This window comes from Curcuma longa, chromosome 1 (assembly GCF_044706935.1).
Source record: "Curcuma longa cultivar G26 ecotype Majalengka, Jawa Barat chromosome 1, ITB_CL_G26_1.1, whole genome shotgun sequence".
Taxonomy (NCBI): Eukaryota; Viridiplantae; Streptophyta; class Magnoliopsida; order Zingiberales; family Zingiberaceae; genus Curcuma; species Curcuma longa.
In genome coordinates, this window is record NC_133861.1 from 25,558,429 (window position 1) to 25,574,186 (window position 15,758).

Consider the following 15,758-nt stretch of genomic DNA (forward strand, 5'->3'; position numbering starts at 1 on the left):
GCCAGCGACACCCGATGGCATGTTTTCCCGGGGGGAGTTGCACCACTGACCAGGTGTGATTTTGTTCCATCGCTTGTAATTCTTCCTTCATGGCTACCTCCCAGGCGAGATGTCCTTTAGCATCTGAGTAATACTGTGGTTCCTCCATGGCACATGGTTCTGAATCTATAACGTTGGCGTCAATGTTGGATTGCGCTAATAGTGTAAATTGTCATGCTCTTAGATTGTAATTATGGTTTGGTTATTGTTACTAGAATGGTTAGACTTTATATTACCCATTGGGAGCATGTGTTTACTTAACTATCACATAGCAAGAAAATTTAAATTAATAGTAGATTTTAGCAACTAAGTAACGGATCACCTTGGATTAAGAAGGGCGGTCATTACAAATTTTCTTTCTGGTAGAAGAATCCCAATCTTCGCAAGATTGTGGTTGTCCATCACTACCAAACGGGATTGTGAATCCAATCTAGATGATGATCCACATCTCCACCTGAGTTTTCAGATGACATTTCATCCTACTTTTCCTGTAGGGGAAGTCGTCTCCTGGAAATAGGGGAGGTCTCGCTGTGCTGAATCCTTCTTGTTGGGCCATTAATCTAGTACACAATAAAAACATTGTAAAACGAGTACCAAGACTTGGTCTTGGATTAGTAGTGTGGGAAGAAAAAAATAAATAAAAAATAAATTTTGAAAAAGCGATCGAAAATCCTCTCGATCAGTGGTTGCAATGGATTCGAGGACCCCACTCTTATACCAATTGTAGGATCGAAAGAACGCGCTAGAGGGGGGGTTGAACGTGAATAGCATGTTTCGCTTTTCAACAGATTTTCGAGTTATGAAAATAAACTTGCAAAAGCTAAAGGTTATGCGGAAGCGATTATGCAAAAGTGAAAGAAAAACACAGACACAATCAGTTACTTGATTTACAGCCCAAGGCTGCTACTCCAAGGCTCACGGTCTTTGACAGTTTACTGCGGGCAATCCACTAAATAAACTTGTTCCTCATAGATACAAGTCGAACGATTACAAAATCACAATTTCGATAACAATAATAAAAATTGACAAATTGAATACTTGTTACCGAAAAGGAATTAACTAAATCTTGCTTGATCTTCTTTTTCTTGCGAATTCGACATAGCGGCGGCTCTAAGGTTGCACAGGAATGCTCAGGGCACCGACGTCTCAATAAAGTGCACGAAGGAATCGCGAAAATCAGTTGTATAGGCTGCTGGTCGAGCCCTTCTTTTATACTGCCTTCAAGTCGACTCAGATGAGAATTCCAGTCGACTCCAGCTAAGCTTCGATCCTGTTTCTCCGCTGTGATTGCATACTTCGGTCGACTCGAGATTCGGCTCAAGTAGACTCTAGTCCGACGTGGAGCCTTCTAGATAGCTTTTCCTTCACCGCAGCGTTATCCGCTAACCAAGTCGACTCGAGTAGCTTCTCAAGTCGACTCTAGTCTGACGTGGAGTCTTCTGATAAGATTTGTTGCTCTGAGTCAACTCCTATGTCATCTTCAGTCGACTCTAGTCTTGTGTGGCGGAATTCTGAACTGCGCTGACTTCCAAAGCTTGCTGACCAGGCTCAAGTCGACTCGAATCGTTACTCAAGTCGACTCCAATACAAAAGTCTGAGCAGTTCTGCTCGGAGTTTGCGTTGTTCAGTTTTTCCAACCCTGCAAAAGATGTTAGCCGAAATAACATACAAATTTAATCATTTTCAGAGTCAGTTCCTAGAACTTTCTCTGGGTCTTAACTTCAGGTCTCCAGTGAGACATTGGTTTAGATCGATACCTACTATTCCCCTTGTGAACGCGTCTTGACCCACTCCTCTCAGGAGAATTTACCTTTTGCCAACTGAGTCCTCCTGACTCGTTGGACTTTTGCTCGGCTCTGTCCTCAGCCCCCAGGAATTGTGTTGCGGTTCGGTCCTCCTGACCAGCCCAGTCTTCTGCTGCGACTCGATCCTCCAGATCAGCCCAGACTTCTGTTGCGACTTGGTTCTCCTGACCAGCCCAGACTTTTTGTTGCGACTCGGTCCTCCTGACCAGCCCACACTTCACCTGGAGCCTTGACTCTGCCAAGTCTTCAGCTTGATCCTCCAGATCAGGTCTTTCCAGTGCCTAGCTTTCACTAGGACTTTGCTCAAACCTGTGCTCCCTACACACTTGGATCAACATAGTTAACTCAACAACATACTTAACTTGAACCTAGTGTTATTATCAAAACTAAGGTTCAATCATCTGGTGCTCCCTACACCAACATTATTACCTAAGCATGTATTCAAACACTATCATGTAAGAGCTATTGAGCGGGTCACTCGGCAAAGAGGAGGAGAACGGAGGAACGAAGTGGATAGAGTTTCTATTTACTACTTCTCTGTGTCTGTCCTTTTTGCCCCAAATCACAACTTCCTTATATAAGATCTTCGACACTAGACAACACTAAAAGGCTCAATAAAGGTCGTTTATTAACATCAGTCATCAGCCATCAATAGTTAGTTGTTTCATCCGAACGCTTACAAATCCGCTTTTAACGTTAACTGATTTAGGCTCGATTAGTAATATTTTCATTACTCACTTTAGCACATTACAAAATGAATTTGAGTGGCAAAATATAGATTGATCTAGTTGGACAAATTTTATCTCTATCGGTCTGACATTCGACGCACATAGATTATGTTTGCACACGAGCCACTTGAGTTTAGTACAATTTAGATCCTAAATTTGTACCCCTACAAACGTGCAGGCATGCCCCATATATATTTATAATTTCAATTATTATGATTTATTATAAAAACTTTCAAGTCATTAAACTCACAATATGGAATTAATATTTCATGAAGTGTCTTTCCATCCATTATTTTTTCACATTTATATTTTTTTTAGAGAAAAATGATAAAAGGAAGAACAAACTTCTTGACTCATTGAATCAACTTAAAATACAAAATTAAAAGACTACGTATGAATATTAAATTTCAATTGTTATCTAAACAAACTTCCTTCTCCTTACCATGCAATTTCTTTTCCCATTCTACCGAAATTCCAAGCATCATCGGATGCCAAAACGAACAGTCAAAATCTTGACTCGACGGTAAATGTGTGGAATAGGTCGCTATAAACCCCACATGCGAACGGACCACAAGGAGCTGATGACGTCACTGTGATTGCATCATCATTTCCTCGATGACCTCATCGCAAATGCTCCGACCGCATAAAGCTTTCTATGCATCTAACGTTCTCTTGGTATAAGTTATTATTCTCTCTAATGCGCTTTACCTTTCCCTGTCTGTCTCCCACCACGCTTCGATTATGGAGATCGCCGCGGCGGAGACTAGGAGGAGGAAGCGCCCACCGGGCGACGCAGTGGGCGTGGAACGGCCAGCACCGAGGCGACGCTCTGCGACGACGGAGGACGTCACGGACGACGAGGTCGAGGAGTTCTTCGCCATCCTCCACCGGATGCGCGAGGCGACCCGGTTGCTTGCCCCGAGCGTCGCCGCGGGTGGGGAGGCGGCGAAGGCGGAGTCTGCGCCGCGGTGGAGGCCGGCGTTCGAGCGCGAGGACTTCGAGGAGGCAGGCGCAGGAGAGAACTGGAGGAGGGTGGCGCGCGAGGGGTGGGAGAGATCGAGGAAGGCGGCGGCGGCGGCGGAGAGGGAGGACGACTTCGACGAGGAGGAAACGGTGGCGGAGAACGGAACGGCAGGGCGCTCCCTCGATCTGAACGAGGAGCCAGCTGGCGACGAGTGACGTGACTGACTGCATCGGTAAGTCTACCATCTGGTGTCTGCATCGCTCGAATACATATCGAACTTATGTAGTGATTTTTCGTCATGAAATTTGTTTAAATCCTGCGCAATATGTATAATTATTTCTCTTCACTGTGTGTTTGCCCCTTGATTATTTTTTTATTATTTTTTTATTTTTTGTATGGTTGGTAATATTAAAATCATAAGTTAGGGGGAATAGATTCCACCTAGTGGTGTCACGAAAAAGAAAAATAATTATCTCATGTAAAATTTTATTTTTAATTAATATATTCGTGTAAGAAAAATATAATCGAAAAACTTAATTCATTTTTATTAATTTACTGAAGCAAAGATTTTTTTTTAAAAAAAAGACAGTAGCAGCTGATGTCGTAACTTGCACTAAAACTATGAATTGTAATTATATTAATACTAATATTTATAATATTTAAAATTAATTTAATAGATCCAATTAGAAATTTATTTGTTATAATATTTGTAAAATTATATTTTAAAAAAATATATTAATTGAAAAACATCGTGTGTGTTTTATATCAGAGACAGATCTTCGAGGGAATCCCCTCTTTATGGTTTAAGCGAAGACTTAATCACGTGAAATCACTGTACAGTATGACCATGCTTTAAAGGCATGTGAATGTAATTTTCGTGAGGTGATTACTAACTTGATTATGTTATAACATAATTATAAAAATAAATAAGAATTTAAATTTTAATGAAATTGAAATAATATTTTCTTTCATGATACGATTAATTATAATTTTTTAATTTATTTTTTATATATATATATATAGATGTATATATGACTGTAAAAAGTCGTTGGGATAACAGATTTATGCTATGTTTACTTGATAAAGCGGATGAAGAAAAGAAAGGAATCTTTAGGGAAAATAAATCCCTAGGGGAGGAGAAAAGAAATCTACCGATCCTATTGCCCCCTCCCATGCTTGTTTATTTTGATGAATGATGGATGAATAAAATTCATCCCTATGTCTAAAATACCCTACTGCTCCGTTGGGTAGCCGGAGAAGGCTCAAGAACTTCCGTTGTTTATTTTTTTGTGACGAAGTTTATCCTGTTCTTGCTCTAGATCGGTTGAGGAAGCCTTGTTTGCTCAATTGATTGCGCGGATTGTTGCTTATTCTGTGGATTTCTTCCGGTATAGGAGTTGCAATCGTGCATCTCGAAGGGATCGGAGCGAAACATGAATCACTGCGCGATGCAACAGGTGAACGCCTTTGCTGCTTGCGAAGAGATTGGGGCTACCTTCGCTGTCGCTGAGTGGAGGACCCAGGTGTTCTGCCCCAAGCCTCGGCTCGGTTCGTTCGCCGCCGTCGCTGGTCTTGAACGGCCTCTTCGGTGGCGAACCTCGTTGTCCGCGACGCCTGCTTCGGCAACGACCGCCCGCCGCAGTTCGCCGGCCTAGTTCCGCATTTGCAGTGATTGACGGCGGCCTAGTTCGATCAGACGAAGAAGACTCGGCGGAAAGCAAGAAAATGAGGAAGGATATTTGTGTCATTTTATTTTCCATCCTTTGCTTTCCGCCCAATTTGGAGGAGATTGATTTTGGTAAAAAATTGATCCGCTGATGGATTATCTTTCCCTTCCCTCGTAAAATCTTAGAAAAGTAAACAGCGGATGGATGAATACTGAGGAAAACTTTCCTCAGTTTTTCTTCCGCGCTCCCAAGTAAACGGACCCTTAGTAGAGGAGGCATTTGAATGGAGCGGAAACTTCCACGTGGTTGCCGCGGAGGGTTATTTCATCATCATGAAGTGGTTGGGACCGTGGTGGACTTTTCCTTTGTGTTTGATTTTTACGTTTCAAACTTCAATAATGTGACTTTAATTATGAGAATGACCCAACGTTTTGGGATTTAGAAAAAGAGCGACCTTGACCTTGACCTTGGGAACAACGAAGGCGAGTCTTTTTTTAATGTACGCGGCCCGACGAAAGCGACAGCGCACCATACATCTTTTGTATGTTTGATTATTTACAGTTTTGTAACTTTGCTGAAAGTTTTTAGTAGAAGAAGAAAAGGAGAGCCTGCACGGCTGCCGTGCCGTGCCGTGCCGTTCCTTCGGAAACAGGCACGTTCATTTGCACTGGCTGCATGGCCCAAACAATTTCTTAGTAATCTCTCCAAAGTATTTCCTGCGTAGAAACGCCCTCCAAGTTGTTGTCGCCCTGAGCCACGCACGAGCCCAAGCTGGCGACGTCGGACATGGCAGCTTGCACTGCTTCAGCTTGTGCCTGATGAACAATATCATGAATCGCCGGTAACGAAGTCTTCATAATTTCTGCAGGGACGAGGCCTTGGATCCATGCGCTGTTGCGCTGGTCCGCCACTGCCCAATTCATGTAGTTGTTAAAGTTGTTGTAGTTTGGTAGCTGCAAAGGCTTCTGCGAGCCAATTGTTGAGGTGGTGCTGACGAAATCGTTTAAATTGGAGGTGAAATTGTTGCATGAGGAGTAATCTAGTGACGGATGTACAGGGCTTGGTTGTGGCTTAATGATCTTCCCGCTGCAACTCTTTTTGAAGACCCTACACACCACCCATTCTTCCTGTGCAGAAACAACAACGATAAAAAAACTTTGAGGAATAAGATTTCATGCAAGTCTATATATCAGTAACTGATCTACTACTACCTTTGTAATTGCGTTGTAGGGAAGCTCAGTGTGGATTAGTTTGTACTCGTGCATCACCCAGTTGGTCTTCTCGCCCGTGGGAGCTCTGCCCTTGTAGAACACCAAAGTTTTCTTCATCCCGACCAAGAGTTGACGATGAAAGATCTCCTTGTCCTTGCCGGTCGTCTTCCAATAACCCGACTCTGTGGCTCGATTGATACGAAGCCCTGTCGGATATTTTCGATCCTTTATGCTGAAGAAGTACCACTCTTTCTCCCCCATACTCGCCTTCCCTACAATGTTCATTAGTATTGTAATTCAATGAGAGACAAATTAGATTGATTGATTGAAGAGAATGTAGCGATACCCGGGAGATCCCAAGGATCGCACTTGTTGAGATCAACATCTGCAATAGCTTCAGTGACAAATCCAACCTCGGTGACCTTCCGAATCAAATAGTAGGTGATGAGTTCCTCATCGGTGGGATGAAACCTAAACCCAGGAGGAAGCAGCTTCTCCTCCATTGGAATTATGTCTTTCTAAGCTAAGCTTGCTAGGCATATATATGTATACAAAAACAAGAATGGAACTCCTACTTTCTTCTTCTGGAATTTCTCACCCAACTCCTTGGGAAAACAAGCTATCATGTCGACTAATAAAGCATATCTTCTAGAATTAAGTCAAGCTTGATCACATAATTAAGTGATTTTCCTACCGACTCCAACTGAATGCAGTGTTGATCAATATTCGTTAAAACCAGTATTTGCCTGCAGTTCTTTTAACTGTAGATTCTTGTTCATCTAACAAGTAGACGTATATTTTTAGTTTTGGGTTGGAATTTAGAAACAGTAGATTGGACTTGTGCATATACGCACTCCATGGCCATGCAAGCACACACAACAGTCTCTCCTAATTCTTAGTTGTTAGGAGTTCTCAATTCATCATTTAATTTCACACGTTCATTAAATATTTCTCTAGTGGCCATTGGAATGGCCTTGTTCACTATTTTGGTAAGACATGATCCAATCCAATCCAATTCAGTATCTAAATTCATCTTCTTTTTACTTTCGGTTGGGTTGGATTGGTTAGAGTTTGGTAGGTTGATAGCCCTTGAGGACCTCCTGGAATCGAAGTTTATTGTTTCCTCCATTCATCGTGATGATTATCAATCTCTTGCTGCTTGAAGAAGGACCTCATCTAGTGCTCCCACCATGATCGCATTGATGGTGTTGTCCAAGTAATATGGCATTCATAGTGTAATGCTTGCTGTATTTTAAATTTTAATGGAGCTGATGTACTCAATTCAGTTCAGCTCTTCCTCCGAGCTAAGTTTAGTCATTTCTTTAGAACTCAACTTTTGCTCCCGCAGGTATAATACAGCGATAAAACACTTACACTTTGTTTGAGAGGAGGTGAGGAAAGGGAAAGGAAAGAGTAAATAAGGGGAAGGAAACTTTAAACCTTGTTTGAAAAAGAGTGAAGGAAGAGGAGGGAAGGATAGGGAAAGGTAAGTTTTAACCTTCCTTACCCATGAAAAAGGAAATTTTCTTATACTCCAATTTGGAATGTAAAAAAAGGAAAAGCAACTTTAAATATTATTTGTTTAATTTTATCCATATTTTAAAATATTAATTCTCAAATAATTTATTTATTTTATTTAACTTAAATTTTTTAAATTTCTCTAATTGAGCACGATCTTTTTACTCTTTTTTTATATCAGTAAATTTTTATAGAAATATATGTAAAATACTGATTTATCTTTTGTTATACCAAATTTATACAGATTTTATATTAAAAATGTTTATTGTATATTTACTACCATTATTTCTTTAAATTTTTGTATTTATTTAAGTCATAAATATTAATTTTAGTTGGTCTCACAAAGTGGTTTTAATAAGAAAAATCTTACATCAGTTTAATGGCTATACATATTTTTTTCACATGTAGATTTATTTTAAGAAGTAAGGGTATTTTTATAATTTTATATATTTAACCTTCATTCCCTTTCCTTTCCTCCCAAACAAGATAACACATGTTACGTTAATAAATCTTCCCTTCCTCCCAAACAAGGAGAACATAAATACTTCCCTTTCCTTCCCTTCCCTTCCACTTCTTAATGAACCTTCTCTCACCCTATCCATATGTTAATAACCTTGCCGAACCTTCTCTAAGAGAATAACCCATCCAAACAGAGCGTTAAGAGAATAACATTTGAATCTCAATAGGAATGAATATTTTAGAAGTTGGATTTGTGTGAATAATTTATGTTCTGAATTTATTTGGTAGACGAACTAAAATGAAAAACTATCTATCTCTAAAATTAATAGGATAAAACTTAGACATCTGAATTAAACAAAAAATCAAACAGCTTTCAATTATTCCCATCTACAAAGCCCAACCACTATTATTGAGATAGTTATCCGTCGAATGTAGACAGGGCTAATGGCTTCCATACATGGTTCGGACCCCCACAACCTCCACTATCAACATTAATGACTCGTAACAGTAGGTATTAAAAAGGTAACTAAATTAATGACAATTAATTAATCTCTATTTTTTTTTCAAAAAACATGTCCGAAATCTTTGTAGATTTCTTTAGGACTCTCTCACACTCACACGTAGACTCTGTCTTTTTTAACAATATCTTACTAATTAAGTTAAGCATCCAGCTGAGCATCGGATTTCTTATGCATCAGATGAAAATGCTGAAAATTAATGTAGAAGATGTGAATGCACCAACCTTGTTCTTATTTCGGAGTTACTTCAATCCTAAGTACTAGATAAAAGCCTTTTATTTAGATGGGTGACAATTGGCCAGTAAGAAAATTTTATGGGAAAGGAGCCAAATCAATTTTGAACCCAAACAGTGTGCTAGCTTCATAAATGGAATCAAAAGTGGAGGATGGGCAACAAATTAAATAAGTTAAGTGTGTTAAGTTCTAAATTTTACCCAACTAGTCCCCGGGGCCATCGTGCCGCGGTAGGACATTCAGGTTGTCACCCAGGCACTCAAGGATCGAATCCCAGCTACGGCGTATTGCAAGAATTTTCCTCCAAATGGGGCCAACTAGGATGCTGGGCATCTGGATTTACCTCCTGCACCGATTTGATGGTGATCGGTGGGAAACTTTCGTGGGACCGAACCGGTCAGTGGCGGATTGAATCAATACGACTAACTGGGATTATCATTAGATTTTACCCAACTAACTTAAAATGCTTCTTGTCTTACAAGTTCTACGTGCTGAATTTTCCTATAAATTTGGTAAATCATTTTAATTCAAACACTTACATATAATATAGAATTATAATCAAATTAAAAACACGTGATTTGTTACGTGATGCGGACCAAATCCTCCTCCTCACTTTCGGCTCAGCTGCACCACTTCCTTTGGATTCGAATCCGATAGAGCCTCTGATCTACTCTGGTGATTTGCATTGAAACATGTAGGCTGATAACTCTGTTGCATTTGAGAGGTGTTTTAAGGCAATTATTTTATGATTATACTATTTACTAGATAAATAGCAATTCACTATTTGAGTGTATATTCTCTATGTGTTTGATTGGATTTTAAACTCATTTATTGAATATCCGTAATACGATTCATAGCATGAGAGAATTTATGATTGGATCACAACTAATGAGCATCTCTACATGTGCAATTATGAATATATTTAAATTATCCATAGTCGATAAATTGATGAGCACGGGCGTCATCGATTTTGTTGAGACTAGCACGTTTTAAATTTCTTGGTTTACTAAGCAGTTATTTTCACTGGCTGGAGACATTGGTTGTTGAGAGTTAAACGTGGATGCAAGTTAAAAGTAATTAGTTCATTGGAGTGACCTGCCATGAGACTTCATATGGTTCTATGCATATAGAGATATGTCAATGAAGATTTCAGTGCAACTTAAGTGCGAGTTTCCTTTGACTTATGGTATTCAAGTCATCTTAGTCATTAAGGCTTATACTTTGACATCTTAAGCAAACATCTTCAAGGAGATGTGGACCCGGGATGATTGGGTATAAGTCAAAGTGTCCGAAGGTGTTTATACCCCATAGAGGATTCACCACTCATTGAAAAAGGAGATGTATATCCTGTGGCTGTTTGTCATGATTGTTACTTAAAATATTTGACTAAAGCATTGCATGTCAAGAGTATGGTACTTTTGAATACATGTAAAAATAACTTAAATCCATAGGATAAGAAAGTAAGTTTGGGCTAGGTGTAACGTAGTCAGTCGAGTGAGGACTGACACATATAGATCATGTCCTAAACTAAACGAGTATAAGATAGTGAAAGGAACGAGACACGTTTCTGTTGGATCGAGTGCACGTGAGAGGGGGGTGAATCATGTGACTTTTAGAAATTTTAAGTACGTCAAAAATTGTGCACAGCGGAAAAATGAAATACGAAAAATCACAACACAAGCCAACACAAAGGTTTTACTTCGTTCAAAGCCTCCGACGACTCCTACTCGAAGGCCCAGGTCCCTTGGACCTTTCTTGTGGACAATCCACTAAATCTCTCTACCAGAAGAAAACCTCTGGTAGAGTAGGCGAATACAATGAATTGCAAGTGTGACAACCCCACACTTTCAAATTTTAAATAAGTGCAAGAAATAAAAATTAAAAATTTACTTCGTTACCCAACACGTAGAAATTTCTAGACGAGCTCGGATGTTGGGAGTGATCTTCCTGCAGAAGTTGGACGTGGTCATGTCGAAACTCGGGCTGCCGCAGAAGGAGAATGTTGGTCGAAGCTATACCATTCATGCATTGATTGAAGCTTTATATAAACACTATTGAGTTTATCTAGATCCGTAAAAGTTAAAAAAAATACAAACTTGATCCACGCCTCGTGATCTTATCCAGGATCAAAGAATAATTCAAATAAAACTTTATTATAGGAAATTTTATCCTCCTTAAATCTTTATTATATGTAGGAATAATTTTATCCTTTAATAAAATTTTTGATTAGCAAAATGAAGAATAATAATACGGGAAATTGACTTAGTCCATATACCAAATAAATCCTATAAAATACAGTTAGTATAATAATAAAATATACTAAAATACGGAATATTCAAAGTTAATTAGATTCTGTCAATCCAAATCAGGATCTAACCAGACCTCAACTTAGATCACCCAAATGGGTCTAAGTTGGACCGCGCCTAAAGTTTCAAAATGGAACTCATCCTCACTGGTTATCTCCTCCAGTGACTTACCTTACTTACCTTAGTGCAGCTTTACTAGACTTCTCTAACCCACCAGGTCTTTTGCCAAGGCTCAACCACCCTGGTCTTCCTACCAAGTCTCCACCAACTTGGTCTTCATCCAGTTGTCAGACCCCGCGGACCCAACTGGACTTCCTGCCAGGACTCAACCATCCTGGACTTCAGCCTGGTGTCTGGTTCTAAGTCTTTCAACCCTACACACTTAGTAAGAAGGTTAAACCCACAACAAACCTAACTTTAACCTATTTGTTATTCATCAAAACTTGAGTTTAACCGTTAGTGCAAACTGCACCAATAGTTTCATTATAGCTGCTGAAGGATTTAGAAATTATTCTAGAATCAATCATTAATTTTTTGATCAATTGGGGATCAAAATATACTACTATGTATCACTCATGATCGTTCTGTAATTAATAGTTAATTATGGACAACCAACATAATTGAAAATCTATTGGGTCACACGCACTACAAGTTTCTCCGAAGGACTTAAAATGAGTTTGAGAATTAGATTCTCATAACGAGAGAAATAATGTAAGATAAGCCCAATTGGGGCAAATGGGCCGACCCTAATGTAAGCCCAAATTAGGAAAAAAAAGGTTAATGGGTTCAGGTTTGGGTTAAACCCGAAACCCGTTAGGAATTCTTCAAATTTAAAAAAAAAAAAAGGGGGGGGGGGGGAAAGAGTCGCGATTTTCGTCGGTTGGAAATCGCGACCCCGTCAGCGTGGATGGCGGAGGACAGGGGGAATAAGGGAGGGGGGCGCGGGCTAATCAGAAACTAACCCTAAGCACCACAACCTCACCTCCTCGCGACGCTGCTTCCTTCCCTCGCTGGTCTTCGGCCGCGATTCATCTTCGTTGCCAGGCTCGCGAGTTCCTCACCTCCTGTCGCCGCAGCTGAGCAGCTGTCGTCGCAACCCTAGCCGCCTTCCTCTTCTTTCTCCTTGAGCAACGGCCACGGCAAACCTCGATCACTGTCGCCTCCCTTCTTCTGAAACAGAGCTGTCCGACCACCGCGCGCGTGGAGAGAAGAGGAGGCCGCCGCGTTCTTCCTTCTCCTCTCCTCTGGTTCGCGAAAGCACCGTCGGCTTCGCCTGGTTCCGTGGGTTGCTGTAGCCGTCGCCTTCCTTCGCCGGTGGGCAAGTCCTAGGGCTTCAAACCAAGGTAAGGTTTCGGGTTCTGTTTGGAATTTCAAGTACATGGTTTCGCTAACATCATGTGAAGTTTTGATTAACAAATTTTTAATTTTTGAGGTTGATTATTGAAACAGTTGTCATGCTAGCACCATGCTTTGTTTCTTTCATAGGAAATCTGCAGTTAATTTGGAAATATAATAAGAAGATAGTTAAAGTTGGTGTAGGAAGCTTAAATAGGATATTTAAATGTCACAAGGAGGAATTGAATGGGAAAGCTATATATTTGAATTAATTTATAGATATATGTTTTTAAACAGTTTTCACTAAATTCTACAAAGCTGATAACAAAGGAAAACGGATTGGAGCACTAGTCTATCCCTAGAGTTTTGATGTTTAACAATACACCTAGGTCTGATCAATTTGACCCAGGGTTGATCCAAACATGACCTAATATTTAGATGTGAGTGAAGTCTAGTCAGGTCAGTTTGACCAAAGACTAGCAAGAAGTCCTAGTCAGTTGGACTAGGCAAGGAAGTCATAGTTAGGTTGATTGGGTAAGGAAAGTCCTAGCTAAAGGTTAGGCAGAGAAAGTTCTAGTTGAGGCTAGGTAGGGAAAGTCATAACTGGAGGCTAGGCAGAGGAAGTCCTAGTTGAAGGTTGGGCAAGGAAGACCTGGTGAGTGAAGCTGGGAAGGAAGTCCTAGTTGGAGGCTAGGAGAAGTCCTGATGAGTGAAGCTGAGCAAGAAGTCCTAATTGGAGGTTAGGTAAGGAAAAGTCCAAGCAGGTCAAGGATGACCAGATGTTTAGCAGGTGGGAAGTCTACCTATGGAAGTGACTAGTCCTAATTGAAGGTTAAGCAAAGTAAAGTCCAAACAGGTCAAGGTTGACCAAATATTTGGTAGGTCGGACGTCTACCTATGGAGTGACTAGTCCTAATGGGAATTAGGCATGGGTGAGCTTAGTAGATTAGACCTATAGAGTAAAGCTTAAGTAAGTCTAGTAGGTCAGGACTACAGGTAGGCTTAGGTTGCTTTGTTTGTGTGTATGCTTATCTTGCAGGAACCAAGAGCTGGAAGCAAGATTGAAGTAGCATAGGAGGAACAAAGAGAAGCAGCCGAACCAAGTCCGGGGTCAACTTAGGTCAAACTCAAGTTAACTAGATTTGGGTGCTCGGATGAGCGCCCAGACGGTCCATGGTCCTGTTGGGTTGCACCCTGGATGGTCCAAGCACCCAGATCAGGAAGAATCAGCCCCTAAAGATCAGCGAAACCGGATCATGATAAGATCGATTTCAGGTGCCTCGATAAGAATCCAAGCGCCCAAAAGAGTCTATATAAGGGTCTCAACGTGCACCATAAGGAATAACCCTGATTCTCCAAATCTTTCATCCTGTGGTGCTGCTAAACGCGAATGTCTTCCAACTCGTGAGACTGGGGAAGCTCCAGAAAGGGTGGGCTACGCTCAAGGACTTCCGAATCGACTACATGGGTGGTTTTATTTTAAGTCTTACTTTTTGTACTTCTGCTTATTATATTTTAGACTGTAAGATGGATTTCTCCGCCTCCAAAAAAGTTTTAAAAAGGAGACCATTAGTGGACGAGCGTCTTCCCATGCATATGCCTTGGACGTACTAATTCTGGAGGGTTAGGAACCAAGTAAATCTGCAAGTCCCTTACTTGTTTTTCTAATATCTGCTATCAGTCTTTGTGTTAGTAACGAACAAACGACGAAGTGCTATTCACCCCCTCTAGCGCACACACCAGTCCTACAGTATAATCCATATAAACAACTTTCCGGGCGCTTGGATCCCTTTTCGGATGCTTGAATCCCTTTTCAAGCGCCTCAAATCGATCTGATTCCGTCTGTCTTTATCGGGACCAATTCCACCTGATTCAAGCACCTGAATCATATAGGGGCGCCTAAATCATATAGGGGACTCCTAGACTGTCCAGACACCTGGATTAGATCCAGTGCTTGGATCTACCCTAGTCTAGGCGCCTAGATCTCATTGGGTCACCTGGACTGTTCCGGGTATTTGGATCCAATAGGGGCACTGGGAACCAGTCAACTAGATTTGATCTGAGTTGACTTCCGAGCTTAGTTCGGTTGCTTTTGTTTGTTTCTCTTATGCTTCCTCAGTCTTGCTTCCAGCTTCTGGTTCCTGTAAGATTAGCATATAAACAAACAAACAACCTAAGCCTACCTGTAGTCCATCTGACCTATTAGGCTTACCTAAGCCTTACCCTGCAAGTCTAACCTGCTAGGCTTACTCGTGCCTAACTTTCAGTTAGAATTAGTCATTTTCATAAGTAGACTTTCCACCTACCAAATATCCGATCACCCTTGATCTATTTGGACTTTTTCTTACCTAACCTCCAATTAAGACTAGTCACTTCCATAAGTAGACTTTCCACCTACCAAACATCCTATCACCTTTAACTTGTTTGGACTTTCTTTTGCCTAACCTCCAGTTAGGACTTAATGCCCAGCTTCACTCACCAAGACTTACTGTCCATCTTCACTCACTAGGACTTCCTTGCCCAATATCCAATCAGAACTTCCTCTGCTTAGTCTCTAACTAGAACTTCTCTTGTCTAGTCTCCAAGTAAGACTTCTCCTGCCTCGCCTTTAACTAGGAGTTCTCCTACCTAACCTTAACTATGAATTTTTTGTATCTGGTATAACTGATTAGGGCTTCTTACTAGTCTTCTAGTCAACCTTGACCTGACTAAACTTCACTCACATCCAAATATCATGTCTTATTTGGATCAACACTTAGTCAAACAGACTATACCTAAGTGTATTGTCAAATATCGAAACTCTGAGGACAGACTAGTGCTCCTAATTGCACCAACATAAATTTTTAAATTTTAAAAATACTAACTCATATTTAAACACTAAAATCTGAATTTAAATAATAAAATTAATTATAATCGAGTACCTTTTAATTATGAAATAATGAATAATTATAAAAATTTAAAATTAAATATGAAA

General features: G+C 40.4%; 2 protein-coding genes across 2 annotated transcripts; one reads left to right on the top strand and one right to left on the bottom strand.

Annotated features, from left to right (window-relative positions):
• Positions 1–3,281: 3,281 nt before the first annotated feature.
• Positions 3,282–5,163, top strand: LOC141842428 (protein NEGATIVE REGULATOR OF RESISTANCE-like). The gene is made up of 2 exons (XM_074730635.1): positions 3,282–3,768; positions 4,931–5,163. Exon 1 carries the CDS (start codon positions 3,314–3,316, stop codon positions 3,749–3,751), a length of 438 nt encoding a protein of 145 aa, XP_074586736.1. The 5' UTR covers positions 3,282–3,313; the 3' UTR covers positions 3,752–3,768; positions 4,931–5,163.
• Positions 5,164–5,895: 732 nt separating this feature from the next.
• On the bottom strand, positions 5,896–6,917 carry LOC141842417 (NAC domain-containing protein 79-like). The gene is made up of 3 exons (XM_074730627.1): positions 6,761–6,917; positions 6,415–6,686; positions 5,896–6,330 (listed from the first exon to the last, which is right to left on the bottom strand). The coding sequence occupies exons 1-3, from the start codon at positions 6,915–6,917 to the stop codon at positions 5,896–5,898; spliced, it is 864 nt and encodes a 287-aa protein (XP_074586728.1).
• Between the last annotated feature and the right edge of the window lie 8,841 nt (positions 6,918–15,758).

What these genes read in the sequence shown, in the direction of transcription:
- LOC141842428 (XM_074730635.1), top strand. Translation starts at nt 3,314, where the DNA reads ATGGAGATCGCCGCGGCGGAGACTAGGAGGAGGAAGCGCCCACCGGGC.
- LOC141842417 (XM_074730627.1), bottom strand. Translation starts at nt 6,917, where the DNA reads ATGGAGGAGAAGCTGCTTCCTCCTGGGTTTAGGTTTCATCCCACCGAT. An exon ending in CGATCCTTGGGATCTCCCGG is followed by an intron (nt 6,687 to 6,760) that starts GTATCGCTACAT and finishes TGAACATTGTAG; the next exon opens with GGAAGGCGAGTATGGGGGAG. An exon ending in CCTACAACGCAATTACAAAG is followed by an intron (nt 6,331 to 6,414) that starts GTAGTAGTAGAT and finishes GTTTCTGCACAG; the next exon opens with GAAGAATGGGTGGTGTGTAG.